General features: G+C 40.0%; 1 protein-coding gene across 3 annotated transcripts in view; it reads right to left on the bottom strand.

The window, feature by feature from the left end:
• Positions 1 to 26,931, bottom strand: part of ARMH3 (armadillo like helical domain containing 3) — a 181,564-nt gene that overhangs the window by 24,260 nt on the left and 130,373 nt on the right. For all 3 annotated transcript variants that reach the window (XM_037159420.2, XM_037159422.2, XM_037159421.2), the window contains exon 24: positions 8,327 to 8,405. In XM_037159420.2, the coding sequence (XP_037015315.1) occupies positions 8,327 to 8,405 (79 nt within the window). The remainder of the gene's footprint in view (positions 1 to 8,326; positions 8,406 to 26,931) is intronic.

A 26,931-nucleotide genomic window follows, 5' to 3' on the forward strand; every position in this document is an offset into this window, starting at 1 on the left:
AATTCTAAAGCTGAAATATCAGGTTCCATTTTCATAAGCCTTGAAGCTCTTAGAATATTTCTCTTAAAATCTTTTTGGGCTTTCTCTGGATGTTCCCAAGCAGTGGGTGCCACCCAGGGCCCCTAACAACGTTTGCCCCACAAACTAGGACTCTCCTCTTATTCACGTCCCACTTCTCTCAGAGAAGATAAAGCTACGTTTCATTAGGATTTGTAAACACAGCAGTTATTTGTAGTGGCTCTTAGGATCAGGGAAAAATCAAAATGCTTTAGAAAGACTACTAACAGATGGAATACTTAGCTTTCAATGCACACTTCACTCATTAAGATGAAAAGCACTTTTTTTGTTTCCGTAATTTACTTTATAACCTAGTCCCCAAATGAATGATACCCTGCTTTGTTATAATATTTTTGAAGATACCTCTTGTAACATACATTATATAGGCCTCCTCTGAGTCCAGAATTCAAAGCTCTAGTGAGAATGGAGACTTACAGAAATAACAGAAGTTGAAACTCCAAAAAATTCCTAATGCACAAAATTTAGGAGTCTGGGTTAGTGTCCTATGGTCTGTGACATATGGGGGCACCAGCAGGCCGCCTTCTGATCATCCCAGAAAATTCCTACATGTGTCCATAGAGAAATTTTTAGCAGGCCACTTGGTTGAAGGAAACATCAGTTTCAAGGCAGATTTGCTCATTCTTAGAAACAAAGTAGACCAGTTGTTGCCAAAGGTGGATGTGGGGGTTGGGGGTGGGAGTGGGGGGTGGGGGGACAGAAGGGAGGGTGTTGTTCAATGAATAGACCTTTAGTATTGTGAGATGAGAAAGTTCTAGACATAAACTTCACAAAAATGTACATATATTAACATTACTACACTGTATACTTAAAAATAGTTACAGTGATAAATTTTGTTATGTGTTTATTACAAAAAATTTTTTAAATGATAGGTTTGCCTGTTAGCCCTTATAACCTTATAACAGCCTGGCATTGAGGCTGGCTCATACTTGTGAACTGAATCAGAGGCAGTGCAATTATGACAGAGATGAGAGTCAGAGCACCAGGGATTATGGAAGCATATGGGTCATTTAAGTGACTGAATTGTATTTCTAAGTCATCCAGCCTCTGGGTACCCGTGAGCTGAGGACAAGACTTACAGAAAACTCTGGGACTGCTCTCCATTCCTTCTGTCCTTTTCAGGTCCTGACTCAGTACATTTTATAATCTATGCCTCTCTATCTATCCAATACCTATCCCTTCTCTTTCAAGTCCCAACTCAAGTCTTCTCTCCTCTTTCCTCACCACCACAACCTACAGAGATCTTTCTCTACCAGGAACTCACAGATCCCACTGCTAGGACTGCTTAGCTGTTGACAGTAAGTTGCCTTATGCCCTCTCTAGCACTTATTCCATCCTCTGAGGACAAAGGCCCTTTATCACACTTCTGTATCCCTCAACTGGTTAGCACAATCTGAAGCGCACAGCAGGCACTAAAAGCTAAAATACTGGTCCCGAATGAAGGCTGAAGAAAGCAAGAGTGGGCCAGTCATTTACTTGCTTTCCAATGGGATATTTCAAAGGAACAAAACTGGTCATGAACGTGATGGGAAGTTTAAGGAATTGGGTGCTCAGAGGTTTTGACTTAAATCCTAAATTGCCACTATGTACTCTAGATATTCAGTGCTCTGGAGAATCTTCTGTAAAGTTCTGCTATGCTTGCCTATAAGAAAACTAGAGGTGATATAAGTCAATATGTCATGACATTTGTAAACCAAAACAAATAGTGAATAGCCTAAAAAGAGCTCAAGATTCTCAGTGGACATTTCCAAAGGCCTAAGAGCTTTGGGGGCAAGGAAAGTGTGAGATATTATTCAAGGCAGCTTGAAGTGTCAAAGACTGGTTGAAAATTTTTAGAAAGATGGACCCTCATCAAGAAAAAAATAGGAAAAAAAAAAAAAGAAAAAAATAGGACATATACATAATTTTGCACACAATTTCAGAGTGGATAATAATTCTCTAAAGCTTATTCTTGGACCTTAGGTTAAGAAACCGTGAGCTAATATTATTCTGTAAGATTTCGCTTGAGTTGTGGACCCATTCCTAACATGATCCAGCCAAAAACAATAAAGTATTTTTCCTACTTCAATAAGCAAGAATAAAGGAGAGGGAGGAGTATATAAGAGTTTAGGGTAGGCCAGGATAGGGAGAAGCTCCTTCATTTCAGCCTAGTTCTATGAAGGGAGCACTGCATCATCTAGATAGACAGATGTGCTCAAAGCATCCAAACTGAAGACTTAGCCTGGAGTCAAGAGCTTCTTTTAAATACTTTTTCATCTAAATGTATTTAGTACAGACAAAAGGGTCACCGGGATTTATTTAGGAAACACAGGTTGTGTGACTCAGTTATCCTCCTAGGAGAATGAAAATCAGGGTGCAGGCCACTGGTGCGGGGAGAAGCTACCAAATGATTCTCCAGCTAGGGACAGGTGCTTTGCAACAAGCTACACTGGGGAGAAAAAGGAGGTAAGTCTCAGCTAAGTGGGGGTAAGGGGCCTAAAGGGCAATTTTTACAAGATGTACTAGAGTCAAGTAAACCCAATAGAGAATAAACTGAGAGTAGTTTCACTTGGAAAAACAAGCTGTATCTTTTCCATAATCTTTATTCATAAAGATATGTAAAATACAACAAGAAGTCAAATACTCTTACCAAACAACATATACAAATATTAACTCAAAACAGATCAAAGATCGAAATGTAAAAGCTAAAACTATACAACTCTTAGATGAAAACATAGGAGAAAAATTTCATGACACTGCATTTGGCAATGATTTCTCAGGCATGACACCAAAAGGACAGGCAACAAAAGAATAAATAGACAAGCAGGACTTCATAAAAATTTAAAAGTTCTGTGCATCAAGGGACACTGTCAACATAGTAAAAAGGCAACCCATGGAATGGGAGAAAATATTTGCAAATTGCATATCTAATGAGGAATTAATATTCAGAATATATAAACAACCCCTAAAACTTAAGAACAAAAAACCAAATAACCCAATTTAAAAATAGGCAAAGGGCTTGAATAGACATTTCTCCAAAGAAGACAGATAAATGGCCAATAAGCACATGAAGAGACACTCAATTTCAACAATAATTAGGGAAATGTGAATCAAAACCACAATGAGATACCACTTCACATCCAGTAGGATGGCTATATCAAAAAAAACATAAAACAAGTGTTGGCAAGAATGTAGAAAAACTGGGATATAAAATGGTACAACCACTGTAGGAAACAGTATGGTAGCTTCTCAAAAACTTAAACACAGAATTACAATTTGATCCAGCAATTCATTCCTGAACATATATACAGAAGAACTTAAAGCAGGTACTCAAACAGCTGTTAGTGCATTGATGTCTTCACAACAGCCAAAAGGTGAAAACAACCTAAATGTCCACTGATGGATGAATGAATGAACAAAATGTGCTATATAGTGAGATAGTCTCTTCAATAAATGGCATTGGGAAAACTAGACTGGTACATGTGAAAAAATGAACTAGACCACCAGCTTACACCACACACAAGAATAAACTAAAAAAGAGAAGAAAAAGACTTAAACAGAAGCCATGAAACCATAAAATCCCTGGAAGAAAACATAGGCAGTAAAATCTCAGATATCTCACATAACAATATTTGTGCAGATATATCTCCTAGGGAAGGGAAACAAAGGAGAAAAAAACATGATCCTACAACAAATTAAAAAGCTTCTGCACAGCTAAAGAAGCCATCAGCAGGATGGAAAGAAAACCTGCTGTACTGGAGAACATATTCGCCAACGACACATCTAGTAAGAGGTTAATCTCCAAAATATACAAAAAACTAATACAACTCAACTAGGAAGAAAAACGATCCAATCAAAAAACAGGTAAAGGATTTGAATATCCTCTTCTCCAAAGAGGACATACAGATGGCCAACAGACATGTGAAGAACTGTCCAACATCACTAATCATCAGAGAAATGCAAATTAAAACCATAATGAAATACCATCTCACACCTGTCAGAATAGCTATCATCAGTAAATCAACGTATGGCAAGTGTTGGTGAGGATGTGGAGAAAAGGGAACCCTTGTGCACTGCTAGTGGGAATGCAAACTGGTATAACCATTGTGGAGAACAGTATGGAGTTTCCTGAAAAAACAAAAAATGGAACTCCCCTTTGACCCAGTGATTCCACTTCTGAGAATATATCCCAAGAATCCTGAAACACCATTACAAGAAAATATATGCACCCCTAAGTTCATAGCAGTGCTCTTTACTATAACCAATACCTGGAAACAGTCTAAGTGTCCATCGGTAGGTGAGTGGATAAAAAAAGCTGTGGTACATTACACAGTGGAGTACTATCAGCAGTAAAAAAGGAACCTCTTATCTTTTGTGACAGTATGGATAGACCTGGAGGTTATGCTAAGTGAAATAAGCCAGTCAGTGGAAGACAAATACCACATGATCTCACTTATATATGGAATCTAACGAACACAATACACTAGTAAACAAAATAGAAACATAAGTATACATGCAATGCACAGACTGACAGCTGCTGGGAGGCAGTGGGGCCTGAATGAAAGATGGTGAAGGGATTAGCCAAAGAACATTTCTGCATGGCCATGGACAAAAATGATGATATGGGGATTGACTGAGAGAGGGGCAGAGGTGGGGCTGGGTGGAGGTGGGCAAAGGGAGAAAAAGCAGGGACAACCGCAACAGCATAAACAATAAAAAGGTGTGCTATATTGAGATACACACACACACACACACACACACACACAATGCAATATTATTCAGTCTTGAAGAGGAATGAAATTCTGGTACATGCTTCAACTTAGTTGAACCTCGAAGGCATTATGCTAAGTGAAATAAACCAGATACGAAAAGAGAAATATTGCATGATTCCACTTATATGGGCCACCTAGCATTATCAAGTACATAGAGACAGAAAGTACAACAGCAGTTACCAGGGGCTAGAGGGGAGAAGAAATGGGTAGTTGTTAATGTTTAACAGGTATAGGATTTTGGGTTGGGAAGATGAAAAAGTTCTGGAGATGGACAGTGGTGATGGTTGCACAAAATGTGAGTGTACTTGATGCCATTGAACTGTACAATAAAAACGTTCCAAATGGTAAATTTACATTTATCACATAAGAAAGGAGTCAAAATGAGTAAGTTTCACTATCAACCTCAGACAAATGACACCTGTGTGTACAATATAAACATGCATGCAGCCCTGCCTGCTGTGGCTCAGTGGGTTGGGCGTCGCCCACAAACTGAAGGGAGGCAGGTTTGATTCCCAGTCAGGGCACATGCCTGGGCTGTGGGCCAGGTCCCTGGTTGGGGGCGTGAGAGAGGCAACCAATCAATGTTGCTCTCCCTCTCCTCTTCCCTTCCCCTTTCTCTAAAAATAAATGTATAAAATATTTTTAAAATGTATGCAGTTTGTTACATTAGAAAATGCAAAACCATTCAGTCATGCTGAGGGTAGTAACTGATTAAAAAGCTCTGCCCTCCATGAAGCCAATGAGAAGTAACAGAAAAATGTCATCTATCTTCTAGACAACTGAAAAAGAAAAACCCGTGTGAGAGAATGGACTTGGTTTAATAAGCAATAACGGATTTACAAGCATCACCTTGAAATGCCTCACACGGAGGATGGAATGTGTCTAGGGGTTGTCAGAACTTAAAAATTCAACAAGTCTCTTGCTAGAAAAAAGTGTCAGGCTGGGCAGGCGGATCTAGCAAAGAACCCTCTCTTGTCACTATTTACTAGGTGCTATAAATTCCAGTTAATGCTTATTCATGGTATTTAGGTTTTATTTTAGGAGTCCATTAGAATCTACTTGGGGATTAAATTTCTAACTTTTTCTTTCTACTTAATTTGCTGCTAACAACTGCAGGGCCCTACTGCATCTCCAAGCCAGCTCTTTGGGAAGCTGTGAACATACTTAACTTAACATTAAGTGATATTAGCACTGATGTTCATAAGTGAAGGGAGAGAAGTACTCAAACACATGTTGGAGATTAACAAGGCAGTCAAATACTTCCAATCTGATAGTGCTGAGAATAAAATCAAGTGTACCCTAAGCTGTCATGCAGCGCCCTTCAAAGTCAGCAACAACTATTTTGAGAGCAGTTTTGCAAAGGGTCCCAGAATAGTATCACCACCCTTCCCCCACTCGCCAAGTGCAAAGGATTGTTAAGAGAGGGAACGAGTATACAAAAACTGCATGAGAACAAGCACCACACTCCAACTGCTCACCACCAATCCCCACTCCTCAGCACCGCACCTTATATGCAGCAGGCCTGTAACCATTTCTTGACTAAATCAATGTTCGAGAGCTGTTATCCCTTCCCCAATTCTCAAAGAGAACAATGCACTCTCCCTCTCTGTAGAAACTGCCTCATCTCTGGTTTGTGGACTCTTTTTGAGAGGCACTTTCATCACTTCATTTAACTTTGAAAGAAGGTGGAGGAGGGTGAGGACATGTGCTTGCTAATTACTCTCTTCCAGATTGCCTCATGCGCCAGAACAAATTTTTATTATTGGTCTGTGGCTGCTGTAGAAGAATTTCAGCCTGACCTTCCCAAGCTGCTGGGGGATGAATACTGCACATGGCTGACAGGGAAAATGTATCTTTTTTTTAAAAAAATAAAGATTCTATTTAGACTAACCAGAGCTCACTGTGGTAGGAAAGTCACCCTTTTTCTCACTGAACAACATGGATGATGCTGAATCCTTTTGTATAAAAATGGTATAGTAAAATTGATCTGAATTGGTCCATCAGGAAAAAAGTAGCATTTCAAAGCACCTCACAGAGAGCAGTGGTATCAGAGAAGAGGACTTAGGGCTGCTCCATAGGCAGAACAGAAAAAAAGGAAAATAAAACGAAGCCATTTATAAAGGCAGTTTAAATAAGTGAATGGATTCTCGCAGGTGGCCTCACAAAAGAGAACAATTATGTCAAAGGAACAACTGATATACTAATAGAATCCTATCCATCTGGCTGAGGAAAGAGCCACTGGTGGGAATACTGAGAAGCTTGTCTGTTAGCAAAAAGGCTTGCTTGGTGCCTCACTGGGAGAGTGGAACAGCTTTTGGGAACACTGGAAAGCATGCTGAGCCATAGTTGGCTGGCCCCGTTAGCAAGAGGCTCACAGAAGGGTTATACTGATGCACTGGCAAAAAATGCAGTGCAGAGAGTATGTGGGCTTTTAAAAATTAGCTTGGAGCGTATATACCTGGACTCTCATGACTTCATGAATACTCTGGCCCTCCAACTTCCGGATAAAGTGCGAAGGGCCCTGGCCGGCTGGCTCGGATGGTGGGAGCATTGTTCCATACACCAAAACATTGTGGGTTCAGTCCCAGGCAGGGTACATAACTAGGTTGTGGGTTTGATCCCCGCTCGGGGCTCACACAGGCAGCAAGTGATCAATGTTTCTCTCTCACATCAATGTTTCTCTTTCTCCCTCTCCTCCCAACCCCCCCTCTCTCTAAAACAAAACAAAACAAACAATAAACATATCCTTGAGTGAGGATTTTAAAAAAAGAATAAAGTGGAAAGAAAGGAGATTGTGTGACTAGGATGCCTCATTTTGTGCTTTTAAAAATAGGACTCAAGAGTCTCATTCTGAAACATCAAGTTCAAGCCCATGCCATGCACTCAAGTCCCATCTCTACTTTTATATAACACAGAGCTGAGTGCAGGCACTTTGGGAGATGGGGAAATCAGGCCAGACTCAGGAAAAACACACACACAATACTATCTGCTTCTCCAACTCAGTCCACAACATAGAAACACCTGCTCAGAAATAATTTCTCAAGGCAAACAGAACTCAATTACCAAAGAAAATCTGCCCCAATAAGGGCTCGTGTTTTGACAGGCAAACAGCATTAAATTAAGCTGAACTCTGGGGTTTTTTTAATTGGCAGTTTCATCCATTTCTAAGTTTTCATTTCTTACTTTCAAAAATCAAAATGACTCTCTGCCTAAAATTAAAACACAGAAATGCTTTATCACCCACTCTAAAATAAGAATTCTCCAAATTTTCCCCTACATATCTTCTATATAATTAAACAAACCTCTCATTCGGCACAAAAACGGAAGCCATTACTATTTAAAGTATTATCAATAAAGCCCTTACTAATTCCTCTTAGCAGCCTGACTTTTGCCACTCCTGCTAGAAGCCCTGTCACAGAGTCCTTCTGCTACCAGATGGAGGGCAACTTACTCGACTCTAGCCACTGGGGAGGGTCACTCTGGGGAGAGTGATGGCTTACCTGTTCCTCCGACAATTGGGATATGTGATTCACAGCAGCATAGGACTCAATTTTGGGGTTAAAGTGGTTGATGATGGCTCTGAAACAAAGAATTAACATTCAGATAGCACCAGATGCAAGAAAAGGATAAATGAGCTTTAAAAAGTATTGCGTACTCTCTCGTTTAGAGCATGGGAGTGATTGTCAGGTGAGCTGTCCTCTTACTAAACATGAGATCACATGGGGGTGAACGGATAACTCTGAAGGGGGAAGGGTTTAATAATTTATTAGAGACAATAGAATTAAGCATCTCTGCTTTGCAAATAAGCTAGAGAAAACCTCACAACCAAACAAAAAACAAAACCAAGCACCCTTCAGACAAGAAATGGGACCCAGGAGGCCGTCCACTAGGGGGCCCCTGGTGCTTCGGTCAGAATGAGCAGCAGTTCCCTCCACCGTGACTTGGGAGGAGAACAGGGCATCCAGGAAAGCGGAACCGACTGCACGCTCAATACATTCTCTCAAGAGGCTGAGCTTCATCGAAGTCTAGAATTAATCTTCATATGTTAGGCAATATTTCCAATCAAAATTTTATTTCCAGCCATTGAACCCAAAATCTGGGTGCCATTTTCAAACACTATCCCTCACATTCAAGGATCACCAAGTCTTACCAAATCAACCTCTTAAAAATCTCTGAAATCTGAAGTAAATAAATTTCTTTGAAACCAATGCCTTGGTATAGGTCCTTGTCATTTCTTGTCTAGTGTAGCTGAAAAAACACAGGTTTCAGATCAAGGCTTTAGTATGACTCCATATCGATATAAAAATTATTAAATAAATGGAGAGAAGAGAAAATTTTTTAACAGAACAATTTCAAATATGTGTAGATACTTTCCTCCTTAGGAGGTGGAGTTTAGCTCCCATTCCCACTGAGGGTATCCTAGATTAGTAACTTATTTCCAAAGAATAGAGGAGCAAAAGGGAAAAACAGTAACTTTACAGTGAAAAACCCTGAAGAACACCCCCAGTGACATCTGGTCACCTGGTGTCAGGCCACCCCTGGTGTGCTCTGATGGGAAGGGCACCTCACTTCTTTTGTGTGCCTCCTAAAACCCATGACCCTGAACTGTGTCCTGGAGCAGAAAGAGGACATGAGTGGATAAACTGGTGAAATGAAACATAAAATATGGAGTTTAGTTAATAGTAATGTATCAATGCCAGTTTCCTTTGGTTCGGCGCTCAGTCCACCGAGCCACACTAGTCAGGGCTCAATGCCGGTTTCTTAATGCTGATGAATGTACCATGGTAATGTAAAAAAGAAATAATTAGGTTGAGAGACATATTTTGCATTTTTTTCTGTAATTCTAAAATTATTCCAAAATAAAAAGTTTACTAAAATGTGTGTGGCAGCAAAATAGAAATCAATGTTTTCTTTTACTGTAACTTACTGATTGTGGAGAATTACAAAGCCATTTAATCTAATACAGTTAATTAAAGTATAAACTAGAAACTTCACAAAAACATAATTTGGAATCCTATTTTGACCACTTATTATTCTGAATGATTTGGGGGAAGCTATATATCTCATCAGAGGGGGAAAAAGTGGAAATAATAATACTTATCTTAGCACTTAGCACAGTACCTAGGAATAGTACACTGTAGGCGTACAATAAATGTTTGTCTAAAGAGTGACTAAATACTAGAGGATTCTTGCAACATTTATATAACAAAGCAACGTCAAACACCTAGCATAATGCCTGGCACACAGCTGGTGCCCAATAAATATTCAATGAATGAATAAATTAAATACGACGGAAACAGGTCAGGAGCCCCATGCTTTATGCTGCAGAGCTTATATGCTAATATTGTTTGGTGGAGCGTATGACAGATTTGCCACTCTGGGAATTTATATTGGGGGGGGGGTTGGAGAATATATATTTGGAATGAAGATAAAATCACCCTCCAACCTGCTCTATAACATTCTCATCTCAGAGCTTCAGGTCTCAGCAGAGGCTAAAGTCTCCCACCATGCAAGCTGAGGGACTGTTTGGAGACCTGAGAGTTGTGCAACAGCCTAAACCCAGTCAGTAATCTCTAACTCAGCCCCCACAAACGGCATGGAGTACACATCTCTGCTTTACTTTCCTTGCTGGAGATGCCAGGTACAGGGCACTAGGCCTAGGAGGTAAGAAAAAGAGCCTGACGCTAGCTGTCTCCCTTCAGGATCTTTAGCAAGAAATTTGAGAAAAGGCGCTTCTTACTATTAAAATAGAAATATATTCTAAGATTGCAAAGAGATGACAAAACACTGAAACCAGGTTAAGTCAGCCCACACTGAGTGACACATGCCTTTGCAGTGGCTGACATACTTAGTTTCTCCTTCCCCAGGAAGTCTGGAGGCTACTAGAGCTCACCAAAGTTACGATTCCACACTGCCCTAAACTGGGATTTATGTCTGACTAGTTCTCAGTGGAAGAAAGATAAGGTACCAGATTTAAGGATGAGGGAAGAGCCTCTTTTTTTCAGGCTTTCCTTCCCACGGGTATCACCTCCAAAAGGATTTACTACCATCTCTTTTGAACACTGGGTGCAGGGGCGGTGAGGGGGTTTCTCCTGAAAGATTCTGACAGTAGCTCTCTCATTTTTACTGATCGAAACCTGACAAAAAGCAACTATCTGGTGCTGAAGTATAAAATGTGAGTGTTCCAGCAAGGAAGAAATGGCAATTTTTTTAATATCAGAAGATGAATGAGCAGAATGTGAGTTTAAGTCCCTTCTACCCATTCTCTCCAAACCCTGCCCCTACAAAAGAGGGCGGGGTCAGAAAAGGTGAACACTGTAAGTAGGACCCAAGTGCCTTGTTCCTGACTAGCCTGATACAAAATAAAGTTCAGAAAAAGTAGCTGAAGAGACCAGAAAGGAGTCTTGCATGGCCAGGAGGCTGGGGCAGGCTATCTCAGGGCATCCCCATTAGATTCCACTGAATTGTTACGAATACCGTATTTTGTCATGTATAATGTGCTGCCACGTTTTTGGCTCAAACTTTCAGGGGGAAAAAATCTTTTGTTTTAATTTTATAATTCATTCATTCATTCATTTATTTATATTTAGATACTTGTTATTTGTATTCTAGAAGAATTTTTGCATTTGTTTTTGAACATATTATGGTATAAAAATTTTATGTAACAAATAATTACAAAACACAAGAACAGATACAAGGTATTTCAGGTACTACCCAAGTATAATGCACATCCTTATTTTTCCCTAAAAAATTTGGGTAAAAATGTGTGCATCATACACAGTGAATTACAATATTTGTTCCTCAGCCTCCCAATCCATATGTTGAAGCAATAATTTCCAGTATGACTGTATTTGCAGAGAGGGCCTTTATTGAAGTAATTAAGGTTAAATGAGGTCATAAGGGTTGGGCACTGATCCAACATAATTAGTGTACTAATAAGAAGAGATAATAGAAAGATTGCTTGATCTCTCTCTCCACCATGTAGGGACAGCCAAAAGGTGGCCGGCGGGCTGTAAGTCAGGAAGCATCTGCACCAGAAACTTACCCTGCTGGACCTTGATCTAAAGACTTCTAGCACCTATAACTATAAGAAAATAAATTTGTTTTTTAAGCTGCCTAGCCTATAGTATTGTTATGGCAGCTGAGAAAACTAATACATGGATGTTCTACTCCCCACAGGGACCCTGGCATTTGGGCAAAGCAGCTCATGGGCCAGAATCAGTCTTTGTTTATCAAAGTAGTAAAACAGATAAAGTCGGCTTCTCATTATGCAGGTGACTTCCTCTTTTCCTGCCCTTTACCTTGTGGATTACTGTTTCCTTCTTTTCTAGAAGAGGATCATTCTGAGGTTCCTATCCTACAAAGTACCAATCACAAGTGCCACTAATGTAGCGACAGAGGCAATCAGCTTCTCAGACAGACTGGACTTGGCCTTTCAGCCTTTACTAAGTGAGAAACACAGACTTTAGTAAAGAAAGATTTTGCAGGAGTTTTTGAGTGGCCTGTGCCATACAGAAAATCACACACATTCACTGAACAGAGACAATGTCTGAAAGGATAGCAGTGCAGGCAATACCACGCATGGCAAAGAAAGAGCACCCTAAACAGTACTCTATATTCTTAGTGGTCAAACCTCACTCCTCCTCTAACCCTCTTCTCAGCCCCAAGCAACCACTAATCTTTCTCTCTATATAATAATCTATTGGGTTGGCCAAAAAGTCCATTTAGTTTTTTCCATAAACTAAGACATATTATTCATTTTCACCCATAACTTTATTGATTTGGATATTTTGAGTATGTTGGCTCTCTCCTGCCATTGGCTTCTAGTGGGTGGAGGCCAGGGCTGCTGCTAAACACCTTCCGATGCATAAGACAACTCCACAGCAAAGAATTATTTGGCCAGAATGTCAATAGTACCAAGAAACTTCACAAACCATTTTTCACACATTTGATCAGTCACAGAACCTTCTCCATATACTGCCCAAATCTGTTGTTTTTTTGCGTTTCAGTTGCATTTTATCTTTCTTGAAATAATAAAGCATAACACACCATGTTGCATATCCCCTTCTATCTTCAATATTAAAATGGCTGCACAAAATTTCACTAATTTTGACAAGTTTTTTTTAATGCACAGCTGATATGACAGCTGTCACAATGCAATCTAATAAAATAGTTTCAGTGAAGTTAAAGATAACTAAGCACTACTAGAGCCATCACATGAAAAAAACTAAATGAACTTTCTGGCCAACCCAGTACCTATTTTGGACCTTTCCAATAAATGGAATCATACAATATGTGGCTTATTTCAGTTAAAATTGTCAAGGTTCACCCATGTTGTAGTATTTATCAGTCCTTTGTTCCTTTTTATGGCTAGATAATATTATATATAGCTATACCACATTTTGTTTATCCTTTCTTCAGTCTATACATTCATTCTTCAGTTATCAATTCATGGAATTTGGCTTGTTTCTACTTTTTGGCTATTATGAATGATGTGCTATGAATATTTGTATACAAGTTTTTGTGTAGACAGTGTTTTCATTCTTTTGGGCATATACCTAGGAGTAGAATTTCTGGGTCTGTGGTAACTCTTTGTATTAACATTTGAGGAACTGCAGAATCATTTTCCAAAGTGGCTGTACCACGTTACAATCCTACCAGCAATGTATGAGAGTTCTAATTTCTCCATGTCCTTGCCAACACTTGTTATTGTCTTTTTGATTACTGTTCTGCTGGTGGGTGTAAAGTGGTATTGCACTGGGGTTCTGTATCAGATATATGATATGCAAATATTGCCGCCCATTCTGTGAGTTTTCTTTTCACTTTCTTGACCATACCATTTGCAGCACAAAATTTCTTAATTTGACCTGCTTTTGCTTTGTCACTTTGTGCCTTTGGTGTCTAATCTAAGAGTCGCTGCCTAACCCGGGTTGTGACTATAAAATAAAACAATGACTGTACATGTTAAATGGGTAAATTATAATGTGAATAAAATTAAAAACAAAAAGATTAACATTAAGGTCTCTGCCTCGAACAGTTCTTGAGAAAACTGCCTTCCCCAGCAACCAATTCCATTAGAACTCACAGATCCAAGGGTGTTTCACTTACCAAGATAACTTTCCTAGAGCTTGCATATGTTAGCAATGCTGGTGGCAGGAGGAAAAGCAGCTCTTAGCAGAGAGAGTTTAAGGAGCTAGCTGCTGGAGAAGTCTCTGTGGTGCAGTGCCACAAGAGGCAGCAGAGACCTGGGTAAGACTGGCAGTGGAAGCCATGTGTGCAGGGAGGACCAACCCTGCCTAGAAAGAAGAAAAGTTCAACTTCTGGTCATACGCATGGTGTCATTAGATTAAAAGGTCTGCACCTGGCAAGTGATGTCAACTTTCAGCTGCTGAACAAAGAACTCCTTGGAATCACATGCTGGGGTTAGATCGGTAGAGGAGAAAGATGATTTCCTTATTTTTAACACCCCTGACCATTTTTTCCTAAAGAAATGGTGGGAACTGCCCACATTACTCACAGGAAGCCATCCCTCCAGAACTATGAAGAGGGTTTAAAGAAATAAGGTCTAAGAAAAGGGAAAGGAGTCTGGAGGTAGAACTTGATTAAGAAAAAAAGGAATGTAATTTCTAACCAAACTTCTGGCTTTCCTAAAATTGGAACTAAATGTTCCATAAGAGCAAGAATCAAATTTTGTTTGCTCACCAATATATTCCCAGACCTTTAGCAAAATTCTGGGCATACTGAGAGATTTTAAAAACTGAATGAATAAATAAATGAAAGTCTAAGGTTTAGTCTAAGGTTTCTGTCTAGTCTCACCACAAGCAAGGAGGTCCATGATCTCCAGCTAGTCTCCAAAAGTGTGAAAATCACAGTAAGAATGTTTTATCCCCACCTTGTGAGAAAAGGTAGCTCAGACATGAACAGCTGTCCTCCAAAGAAGGAACCAAAGTTGTTACTAAAGACAGTGAAGCTTTCTCATCTTCTCAAGTCATACCAGGAAGCCAGAGAAAAGCCTTCAGGCATTTCCTATTAAGGTAATCTAGTATGTTCCCAAAAGTAAGCCTAAATTTTTGTTTGTTTATTTGGGGATGAGGTGGGACAGCAGTGGGGGAGTGTGTTACACTCTGGTACTTGGTCTCTTAGAGTTACTGAATTAGACAGTCCCCAAGTGGAAAGCGAAAAGAAAAAAGAGAAACGCATAATCAAGGGAAATTGTGAAAGCCAGCCGCAGTGAGGGATGGCTCTGCATCCAAAGCACCTGTAAGGGCAAGTATCTGGGCCACCCTCCAAGCAACTGTCAACTTCTGACTGCTGAAGACAGGGGTCACTTAAACTGAAGCAAAGTGGACAGATGGAACAGCAAGGCTGAGCTGGGGATTTCTTGGTCCATTTTTAACTTATTCTCTCTGACTCATGACTCTGCAAAGCAGCTTTCTTTTCTCTAGTGCTAGGTGGATGATGGCTAAGACACGGAGTTAATGCCCAACTTACCCAGGAAATGCATGGAAATATTACCTTAACAATGTAGACAATGTTGTTTAAGAGAAAATGTGAATTCTTCTTCATATCCAATGTGAATCTAAAGCAAATTCTCCAAAGATGCAATTTCGCACAATACCAGCTATCTCCCACTCACAGGGTGGAGGGGCATCTAAGAGTCTTTTCATGAAGCAATAAGTAAACCATAGTTTCATCTAGGAGCCCAGAGCATAGTGACTGTTTCCTGACTGAGTTATTTCAAGGAAGCAAGCTGTCTCTGAAAGTTGCTATGTAAATCCTTCAGGCAGGTTCTGGCTGAGTAGCTCGGCTGGTTAGTGTATAGTCTCTCTGTGTTAAGGTTGTGGTTTCAATTCCCACCAGGGCACATATAAGAACCAAAGAATGCATAAATAAGTGGAACAACAAATTTGTTTCTTTCTCTTTGTCCCTTCCTCTCTCAAATTAAAAAATTTAAAAAATCATTCAGGCAAAAAGGAGGAAACCAGGCAAAAGTTGTTTACAGAAGTTTCTGGAGCTCTTACTACAAAGAAGGAAACATAACTGGTACACTCGACATGGTACATACTGGAAAGACTCCTGAAGTTTCACCCTGAAACTATTCCTATAAGGCTACCAGATTTACAATAAAGAGACTGTAGGTTAATATTTGAAGTCTGATAAAAATAAATCTGGATCTCAAGCCTCAAACACATAAGAGCATGATAGCCTGTATTTTTAAATACATACTAGACATGTACAACTGGATGTCATACCTTTGTTTACATGGTTTTCCACACATGGAATGCTATTTTTTTCCCACCACTAAAAAGCCAACATCTTATTTTTCCTTGAAGATGCGGTTAAAATACCATCACTTCCCTGAATAACATGGTATTCATAATGTAAAAAGCAAAGCTTTAGAGGCAGTAAACCTGAGTTAAAATCTTGATGACTCCACTTCTGGACTGTGTGTGATCACGGGCAAGACACCAATCTGAGCACCAGTTTCTTCATTGGGTCGATTTCCTTTCCAGAGCTTTCCCTGGGTTTTTCTATATTTCTACCACCTAACTTGACCTAAAGGGAACCTCCCCCTGTACCACCCGCCTCAAGCAGTTTCCCTTTTCCTAGACCCAAAAGAGCAGTCCAGAGTCTCAGATATCCGGGATTAAAGACAAGAAAATCTTCCCATTGCCCCAACTGGTGTGGATCAGTGGATTGAGTCCCAGCCTGTGAACTAAAGGGTTGCCAGTTTGATTCCTGGTCGGGGAACATGCCTGGGTTGCAGGCCGGCTCCCTGGTGAGGGGCGTGCAAGAAGCAACCGCACACTGATGTTTCTCTCCCTCTCTCCCTCCCTTCCCTTCTCTCTAAAATATAAATAAATAAAAATATTTAAAAAAAAAGAAAGCCATCACATTCATAATTGCTTCTACCTGGGAAACCTTCAAATACACATGTAAGAGAATGGCTTTCAAGAAGGGGTGAAGGTATGACTAGGTGGGCTGTGGCAGTGTTTAAAATGGTTCATCTGAGGTCGAGTTATTTAATTTCAAACTAACATTTCTTTTCATTTTCAGAACTACCTCACACACTCCCATTTCATGCAGTAATAAGCTTCCTTCGTCATGGAGTCTACGAATCTTCAGCCCATCCAATTCAACAACAAAAAAAGCAATTTCCCTTGATGCCTGTTAACAGCAGTGCATTACAAGCCTCAGAGACTCTGCTAATTAACATTAAACAAAATAAAACCTCAAATAAGAATTACCTTCTAACCTTTACACTTTGAAACTATCTAGTCAAAACTTCAGTGACTGACCTGTTAGTTAGGGTTATTCCTCTAACTTACCCCTGATGTACCAGGTCTTAACTCTTTCATGCCAATTATCCCCTTCCTTACACTGCTGTTTCTGTAGCCATTCTTTGTAGAAGAGAAAAACAAAAATAGAACCTTACTAACAGAAGCCATTTTGACAACTGCCAGGAGGAATGAGGTACTGGCCAGTATATGCAGTTGCTTGCTTTACCCAATGAGCCAACTATGTAAATTGGCCCAATTACTAAAGAGAACTTGATTTACTTGTGAACACAGAATTACTGGTTGAAGGGAGTAGAATAGAGAATGGATATCACTGATTGCACCACAGTAACCCTCCGATTTTTAACCAGGGGAATGATCTGAGCTAGCATTTCTCTCTATTTCTAGGTGAAAAACACATGTCACACCAGGTGAGTTATTTACCTTACTGGATGACACTTTCATCCAGACTCTGCACTGGACAAATATGAACGTTCAGAATTCATTAACTGAAGGGACACAGGAAAGAGTTAATGTAAGTGAAATCTACATGCACACAGCCTGAGAGGCAGTTACCTCATTTTTCTGAAGCTGTGTGCATGACTATGCATTTGGCAGTTTGAGCTTTCTACTTTGATGCATGACTTTGTCCAATGCAGGTTTCCACCTCATCACCTGCTGGAAATTGGGCAATTAGTTATAGCTACTTTGCTTGAAAAATGAGCTAATTTCTACTTACTGTGGCCCCAAACCATAGATTTAAGTCAAGTAAGATGCCATGAGCTTTACACTTTGGCTAAATTATCTCCTCTAGCACTGCCAAAGAAAAGAATGGAATTCCTTCCTGCTTTAGATACCAACCTGACATTTTTTCACTGTTTACACAATCACAATGAATATAAATGGAGAAGAATGAACCACAGGAGTTGAAGGAACCACAAAAATCAAATGGACCATCTACATTTCCATAAAAGACATCACTTAATCCATTCCCTTTAGAAATGTCTATTTTATATTAAAGCTTTCTCTAAATAAATGAACAGAGGCTCCAAAAGCTTCCTGGGGATGGAAAACCTATGAGATTAGCCTATGTCCCTGTTCACATGCCACTACTCTGTGCTTCAGTCTCCCTTACTCTGTCCCTCGTGGTAGGCTGGACTTGGTGGTAGAGGTCCTAGGAGTACAGAATGCAAACCTTTGACAGCCTTTGCAGCTAGTTTGGCTCTCAATTTCCTAGCTCCAGAAGCAAGGCCTCTCTAAACTTTCAGAAGTTTCTAGTGAATACGAAGGAACAAAATGGGCCACATGAAAATGTCTATTAATAGATTTCTTGCCCCACTTCAGGATACAAAAAAATCCTAATACATACTTGGGAGGACTTCTCAGGCAGTAGAGATAAACTCAAAACACCAAGAAGTGATCTAATTTTAATTAATGATGAACATTTCAATCCCCTGAATGTGACTCAAAAGCTTTTTAAAAACTGGCATGAGCCAAAAAAACTGAAATATGTTAACTACATCTCATTCCCATGAGCCCAATTCAATTTATTATAAGACCTTTAACTTTGAGTAAGAGGGCAAAAAAAAATCAGCAATTGGCTGACTTAGGCTTCTCTTCCTTTCACTTCAAAATTAGAAGGGAATTATTGTAGTGGCTCACATGCTGAGCTGAAGAGACAGAGAAATTTTCTGTGGATCCCATACTAGTTAGAGAAAAAAGGTAAACAGATCCCAAACTAATCATAAGAGCTGTGCATATATCTCAGTGGTGGTGAGGGAGGAACGGAGATCTCATGGGGGCACAGGAAAATATTCTCCGTCAATATTCAGAGTGGTCCAGTGCAGGCCATGTGCACACCATGCCAGACGGGAGTGGTCCTGATGTTCATGCACAGGGGAGAGGATGGTAGACATATGGATCACATACCAGTTTTCCAGTACTCCAAGTAAAGAATGAAATTAAAAGACGTAGAAAAAGGTTTATGCTCCATCCCAGGGGTACTTTTTGGAACTCTTCAGGAAAAGTAATCAGTGAGTCTGCCAAAGTGATTAAGCAAGCAAACATTTACCATAAAGCCCACATTAGTTAAGTGAACAGAGATGAATCTCACTACAGTACACTGTCAGCTCTGAGCCTGCAGGTCCAACCACTGAGAGATGTGGCGTTCCTCAGCCCTGTCTGCCTGTTCACCCACTGTGACTGAGACCTTCGCCCTTCCTGTCAGTGCTAAAAAAGCAGACTGCTCTCACCTGCTCTGGCAGTGACTTATGTTGCCTTCAGAGAGGCTCTAGCATCAGCGGTTTCCTGTAAGAAGCGTGGGTGTAAACAGTAGAGGGAAGAGATGTGGTTGGCTGGAGAACAGATCCTTCAAAGGGAGAGAGGTAGAGGTATGGTAGAAAGCAGGGAAACTGGGTGGCAGTTCAGTTAGATAAGAAAAATGGGATAGGTTAGTATATCAAGAAGTAAATGAAGAATAAATAAGCTGCTCAAAGTATTGAACCATTCGGCTTAGGTGAAGTTGATTGTTCTCTCTCTCACTGATTAGGGAAAAACTTAAAACTTCATCGCCATATTTTCTCCATAGAAGGAGGAAATACTACGGAGGCTTGTTGCTTTTCCAATGTTAATGGCAGCCTCAATATATCAGCTTATTAATAAGTTAGTACCAAAGCTAAAAGGTCAGATTTTCTCAACAACCTAATCAGTATCTATTATTGAACAAAATGCACTGTTTGCTAGTGAAATGGGTTTTTATCAATTACCCTAAGATTTATAGATGGCACCTGGCAAAATGTTTGGCTCTGTTTCTTTCTGAAAATAGTCATGAGAGACAAAATGAAAGCCCCAAACTGAGGAAACGGCAGCCTACTAAGTTAGGATCTTCGAAAAGGAAGACTATAGGAATAACTGTGGAGACAAATTAAAAATCATGCAACATTTTAAAAGCTCACCAAAGGCCATGTGTCTCTCACTCAGAGGAATAAATAAGAGCAGACAAGTAGGTATGTAAGGCCCCTGTGTTCAGAAACCAACAGATCTCTAACTCACAGAGAGGAGATCCTAAAGACATTGGTGGGAGACGGACATGAGCAGCCAATTTCGGAAATGACATGGAATGGGCTTGTGACTGAAATCGATGGCGGCCTCACAGCACATGCACATGCAGGCACTCATACATCTGAGCTTTGCTCTAGGCCTGGAACAAGAGCAAAGAGCTGTGGCAGAAAATAATTTGCAATGATACTTTCGACCACAGCGTTAAGTTTGCACCAGGGCCTGCAGTTTCCTTACTTTCAAAGGCAGTGGGAGGTGGAAAAAGGAGGGGAAACTGATTACTATTCAGAACCAAGCAGTGCTGCCCAGGAGAAGACTTAACTGGAGGATAAATTTGGGGCCCAATTCTTTGACAGCACCTCCAGTAATGGCTGGCAAAGCAGGGGGTGAGGGACAGCTCCAAACATTCATCATAATAGTGCTACAAGGTGGAAGTCTTTGGGGGAGAGCCTGTGAAATGCTGGAGTGAAAAACGAAAAGCCTGCGTGGGGGTGAGGCGGCTGGCTCTGGCAGAGGGTCTCTACGGGAGGCCTGGGTATAACTGCTTTATGTTCATGAAGAAGTTGTTAGTGTTTTCTCTCCAGGATACCAAAAATAGTGGTGAGTTTTTCCCCTCCTAAAAAGGTGACACCACCAAAAGGAGAAATTTAGTCTTACAGTGATTACGGAACTTTATCCTTTATGCACCGTTTTAGAAACAGAGAACTTCTAAATTTTCTTCTCCCTTGCTCTGCACATTGGCTGCTTTCTCACATGATGAAGGAACGCCCTGTCTCCAAGAAGGAAGTTCTGTGGTTTCTGAAGCTAAGGGTTTGTTTCTTAGAACAGCCACTGAGTCTTGACAGTTCAGTCTGTTCGGCAAACATCTGAATACCTACTATGTGCAGGTACTATGCTAGGAAATGAGGGAAGCAAATGAAATTTGATCTGCAATAGCAAGGAATAGATAGATTAGTGGGAAAGACACATACTACAGCCAGGTAATTTCATTATGATGCAGTAAGGGCTGGACAAGGAGCGAAGAGCAGACAAACAGTCTCAGGGAAGCACAAAGGGATGTGGGGACAGTACTTGGCTGAACGTTTAGGAAAGGCATGCTAAAGGAGATGGTGCTTGAGTAAAGTCTTGAAATATGAGTTAATTTAATTAGGCCAAGAAAGGTATCCTCTTGCACACGTTTTTATAGGGAGGGAGACTAATAACCAATTTTTACTATATCAGACTATAGAAACCTTACTAGTTAAATTAGGTTCATCCATTCAAAAACCAGCCAGCAAAATTTTTCCAGTAGAACAAAGTTAGTTTCCTTTCCCAGGGTCTTGTTTTAAAGCGTTTCCAGCTAGGAAGTGGCAGGGTACCTCTGTGAAAACCAGAGCCTGCTGGGGTCCTGTTTGCTCAGTACTGACTCAAAGATGCTCATGGAGAAAGGATACAGCAGGTTCTGTACCTCCGCTCACCTAAAACTAAATGTAAACATAAGGCAGCTATCTAAGCTGAAAGCAGGTCTCTCAATCTCAGATGGGAGTGAATGAATCTCAGCTGTGCTGTGCCCGCCCTCTGCAGCGTGTCAGTCTCCAGCTGGCCATGCAGCTGCTTCACATAAAGCCATACTGAAGCCTCAGTCTCTGATCTCCACCAAACCAGACTGAAGAGAATAAATGGCTCTGCTGCGCAGCTGCCTGCTAATTTTAACAGTTTTCTTGGTTCTCTTTCAGCGTATAAGACAACAAGGTACATTTGGGAAGGCCCTCAGTAAAAAATACACGAGAGAACCTTTAACCTCATAAACAGCCTGGAAAAACACCTAACTGCCAAAAGCAGTAAGGCATATGGACACCTAAACAATGGCACGTGAAACAGCATCAGAACACACACTCCTTCATCAGGGTCCCTGACTTACATAAATGACAGCAACCCATCACTCAGCAAGTGACAGGTGTTTTTAAGGCATCCTTATAAAATCATCTTTAAAATACAGTAGATCTGCAAGATAAAAATAGCATTAATTATCTTGACTTGTTACTTTAAAAAGGAGGAAAAACAGTGCATAATGTTATCAATTATTCACTTCCAAGTGGCTTTAGTGGCCTCAAAGCCCCATTTCAGATCATGGAAACCTTTGGGTTCTCCTCCGATTACCCTGGAAGTAATTAGAAGTCAGTAAATTCTACTGTGTCAGGATAAACAATTCAGCTCATCATTGAGTAAGGGGACTCTTTTGATCATTCCAAAGCACACTTCCTGGCTATACTAAATTAATTCAGGAGCTGCCAAGACTGTATTTCCTGTTGTATATTAAGATCTGAAACAGCCTTTTATAATGGGGCTCCACAGACACATTAGGGAGCACAATCAGAAGAGGAGTCCTACAAGCACTTAGGCATCTCAATATCCACTTCCCAAGCTTAGGCCCTCAGATCAGTTAATCACCCTGGAAAACAATGGTGGCAATTTAAGTTAAGGCTTTAGAAGATGAAACCATTCATTCCAGCCATCCGCTCATTCTTTCACTGTACCATACTGCACTGTGCTAGGGGCGTACATTACAGAAGTAAAAACCACCACCAGCAGCAACAACAACAGGGTCTCTGTCCTTAGGAGCTCACCATCTAATGATGGACAGACAAATAAATGATCACACCACCATGTGGCAAGTGCTTTGAGAGAGAAATGTATTAAGTCCTGTGGTAATATAGGTAGGGATCATTCTCCTTCAAAGAATCCAGAAAGCATTCAAGGAAGGTGACATCTCAGTTAGATTCTGAAGCAAAAATGGGATTGTGCTCGGTGAAAAGAGGAATGAGAAGACATTCTAGGTAAAAGTATGTGCAGAGGTTATTTGAGACTCTGTGGCCAACTCTAATTTAGCCAGATCTTAGGGCAGATGAGAGAGCGAGAGTAAATAAGGCCAGACACAAAGGAAGCTGAGGTTAAGGTGTCATGTGAAGTTTGGATACTCATTAGGAGAACTGGATATTTGGGTCTCTGAGAAGGGCCAGTGGGTGGGCTGTAACTGCTTGTCTTTCGCACCAGTTGTCCTGTTTTCGTCTTTCTAGCTTGAGCTCTGGGAGCCCAGCCAGGGGCAGCATCCCTTCACCGAGATTCACCATTAACTCTGGACTGAAAGCCTAAGGTTAGTCTTGCTGGAAAAGTGTTGTTGCGATGGCTGGGATGCCTCGGTAATGGCTCCTGACACTTCAGGCTGTAACAAGAAGAGCACGATCCTTCTCTCTGGCTACTATGGATTCTGCTGACACAAAGGATGCCATTTATCTGGTGCTGGCTCAGATCTTAAGAACTTGGATCTTTCCCCCATTAGCCAGTGTGAGTGGCTGTCAACTTACTGCAGAAACAAATGCCAAGATATTTGGGGATGCTGAAATAATCAGTTAGCTTTCACTTTATTTTGTCTTAAACAAGCACTTGGTTTTATCAGAAGGATTCCAATAAAACATATTAAAGCAAATAAAGTAGAAGAAGAAGACATTTGGACATTATCCTATCCCTATCAATGATGGGGAATCACACAAGATTTAAAATCTGGAGATTTTTTTGAATGAAATATTTCGGACATAGAAAAAGATGCAGAAAAGAATATACTGAATGTTTGTATATCCAATATCTAACTTAAGAAAGCAGTATAATCGCCTTTCAAACCTTCTACGTACTTCTTGAATGCATATGTCTCTCTCTTTCCAGAAGTAGATACTTTCTTAATTTTGGTATTTATCATTCCTAAAACAGCTTTATTCTAAAAAGAGTATTAAATAACACACTATTGTTTTTATGTTTTTAAACTTACATGCATATTATCTTACATTATGCAATTTACTTTTTATTCAGTATTATATTTATAAAATTTTTACTGATTTATGTAATTCAGCTTCAGTGTTGTTTAATATTCCATTGTATAAAAATAAAAATATACACCCTGGCTTGTGTGGCTCAGTGGATTGAGCATGGGCCTGTGAACCAGAAGATCATGGTTCGATTCCCAGTCAGGGCACATGCCTGGGTTGCAGGCCAGTACCCAGCAGGGACGCACCAGAGGCAACCATACATTGATATTTCTTTCCCTCTCTCCTTCCCTTCCCCTCTAAAGATAAATAAATAAATAAAAATCTTTAAAAAAAAATAAAAATACACTACAGTTCACTTTGTTGACTGTAGGTTATGTTCTTATTTACATATCGTTGTGTTCATTTGGGAAAGTGTCTCAAGGAAATATACCTAGGAATTAAATTACTGTGTCATAAGGTTTGGGCAACTTGGACTTTACTAGACATTGGGAAACAGCTTGCAAAATGATGGTACCAACATACACTCTTACCAGCAGTATAAAGACCCGTGCTTCTGAAATTCAACTCCAGTGACTGAATAAACTGAACAGAGGCTGCTATAGGGGAAAGACTGGAGGAAGCAAGCAGTTGGGAGGCTCCTATAGGTGAGAGTTCATGAGGCCTTGAACTAAAATGATGGTTGTACCAAAGGAGAATTATTTCCTCGAGAAATATTTACAAGTTAAAGCTGAAAGAAGCTACTGACTGGGTAAAGGAAAGAGAAAGCTCTAAAGCAACTCTGAGATTTTTTGCTTCTACTTTATACAACTGATCAGATGATGATGCCATTAATTGAAATAATAAACACAGGAGGAGATGGTTTTTAAATTGTAGGGTAAGGACAATAGGCACATTCTTTTGAATATCAAGTTTAAGGTATTCGTGGGACCTCTAAGTAGGAGATGAAGTTCAAGAGGCAAGACCGTGTTGTCAGTAAAAAACCGTGACGCTTGTTAACCTAGGGAGCAACAAAGAACAACAAAGAATCAGATATGCAGGCTCAAAACAATGAAGGAAAAATAAAGAGAACAGCACTTGCTATTAGTTAACACTAGTTTATCTATTCCAGGAAAAAAATTCAATGATATGCCCCATGATACAAGGGAGGTACCCTTCCCTTAAACTAACTCCATATCTGACTTCCCACCTGACAAGACTGAAATCTTCAGCCTAAGATGGAACAAACAGGGATAAAAGAAGACAGCTTGATAATATCAGACCTCAAAGAGCTACCAAGTTGTGCTTTAAATGTTATTATCAAAGGGGAGGTGACCTGACATCCTGTCTGACAAAGGAAACAAGATTTCACTCCTCTGAGTGTTTTCTACTTAGATACACTCAAGCAATTCTGGACTTTGCTATGCTTTGAACTCCTCGTTCTTCCAGATGTATGAAATGGTGTCTTTTAAGCAAGAAGGAAATATTTACTGAAAAGTTATGATGAACACTTCATTCTCTGCGTAATTTCAACAGAGTGTGAACAGAAGCCCAGGAAATACGGTGACAGCTGTGACCCAGCAGTTTCATCCTGGTGGAATACGAGAACAGCTCAGACTCTACTGTACCACCTGAATCAGGCCTGGTTTTCAACAATAACTGACCTTGGAAAACCTAGGGTTAAAAGCCCTAAGTTACAGTCTAATAAAATAATGTGCTGCCTCTGTATTTTTAGAAAGTAGAGATATTAGAAACCAGGCTAAACTGCCATACTTCAAACCCTGAGGCAAGTGAGAAGTCAGCTGTTGGTAGTAAAACCAACAGTGTCCCCTGCCCTACAGTGTGAGGATGGTAATGTCAGTCCACCCACCATGTCTAATCTTCCAGACCTGTTCCACAGACACTTGGCCATATGTGACCGCTGAGCGCTTGACATGTGGTTAGTGCAACTGAGGAGCTAACTTTTTATTTTAATCAGTTTAAACTAAAAAACTAGAGGAATGTAAAATATTGCTCCGTGAAATACAACTTTGTTTTGGAAGCTGCGTTCACTTTAGTCACTGCTTTGTGTAAGATACTGCTGCTGCACCATCGTGCACATCGGGCACACATGTTGTTTCCAGACTACGCATCTCCAGTCTGGCTGGTTTCAAAGGACTGATTCAGTTCAAATGACTTTCTGTGTACAGATGTAATGTGTTTCTTCAATATTTTATGCAGACAGCATGAGTTACTGACATTTTGGGCTAGATAACTTGTTGTGAGGGGCTGTCCTGAGCACTGCAGAATGTACAGCAGCATCCCTTGTGTTTACGCACTAGACGCCAGTAGCACTCCTCACCCCATCCCCCAAGTTCCGATAATGGAAACATGCCAAATATCCCTTGGCAGGAGAAGCTTGAGTTACAGTGATACCTACATAAATTAGAATTGGTAATTAGAGTAAAATACTTATTTTAAAAATATAATTTTAAAAAGTTAGTATGAACAGATTTTAAAGTTTAAAATAAAGGCGTACTACTGAAGAATTGAGTAGAGATGCAAATAGTAATACTACATTGAAACACTAAAGAAAAATATAAGACTGAAAGAAGGTATGTCGCTAGTTTCATGATGAATGGCAACTGCAGTTTGCTTCAACAAGGCAAAATGAAAAAGCTGTTGTGCAAAAAACTTTTCAAGACAATAAAGTACATACTGTTAAGAAATGTAAGAAAATATAAACTCAGTAAGTTTCTTCCTCACATTAAAACATAAAAAATGAATCAACAAAATAGGCTGTCTGAAATCAGAATGAAATGTCCTACAAAATTTTTAATTATTTTTAACAGGATCTGAGCTTGTTACTTTGGCCACCACACCATATTTTATATTGCAATATAGTAAACAAAAAAAACAAAAAAAACCTGTTACTTCAATTATGGACATTTTGTCATAAAATTATAAGGAAAAAACTAAAAAGCACCTTATAAAAAAAGTGAAAGATCTTCAATT

The sequence above is a fragment of the Artibeus jamaicensis genome, unplaced genomic scaffold (assembly GCF_021234435.1).
Source record: "Artibeus jamaicensis isolate MK-2021 breed Jamaican fruit bat unplaced genomic scaffold, CSHL_Jam_final contig_490, whole genome shotgun sequence".
NCBI classification, from domain to species: Eukaryota; Metazoa; Chordata; class Mammalia; order Chiroptera; family Phyllostomidae; genus Artibeus; species Artibeus jamaicensis.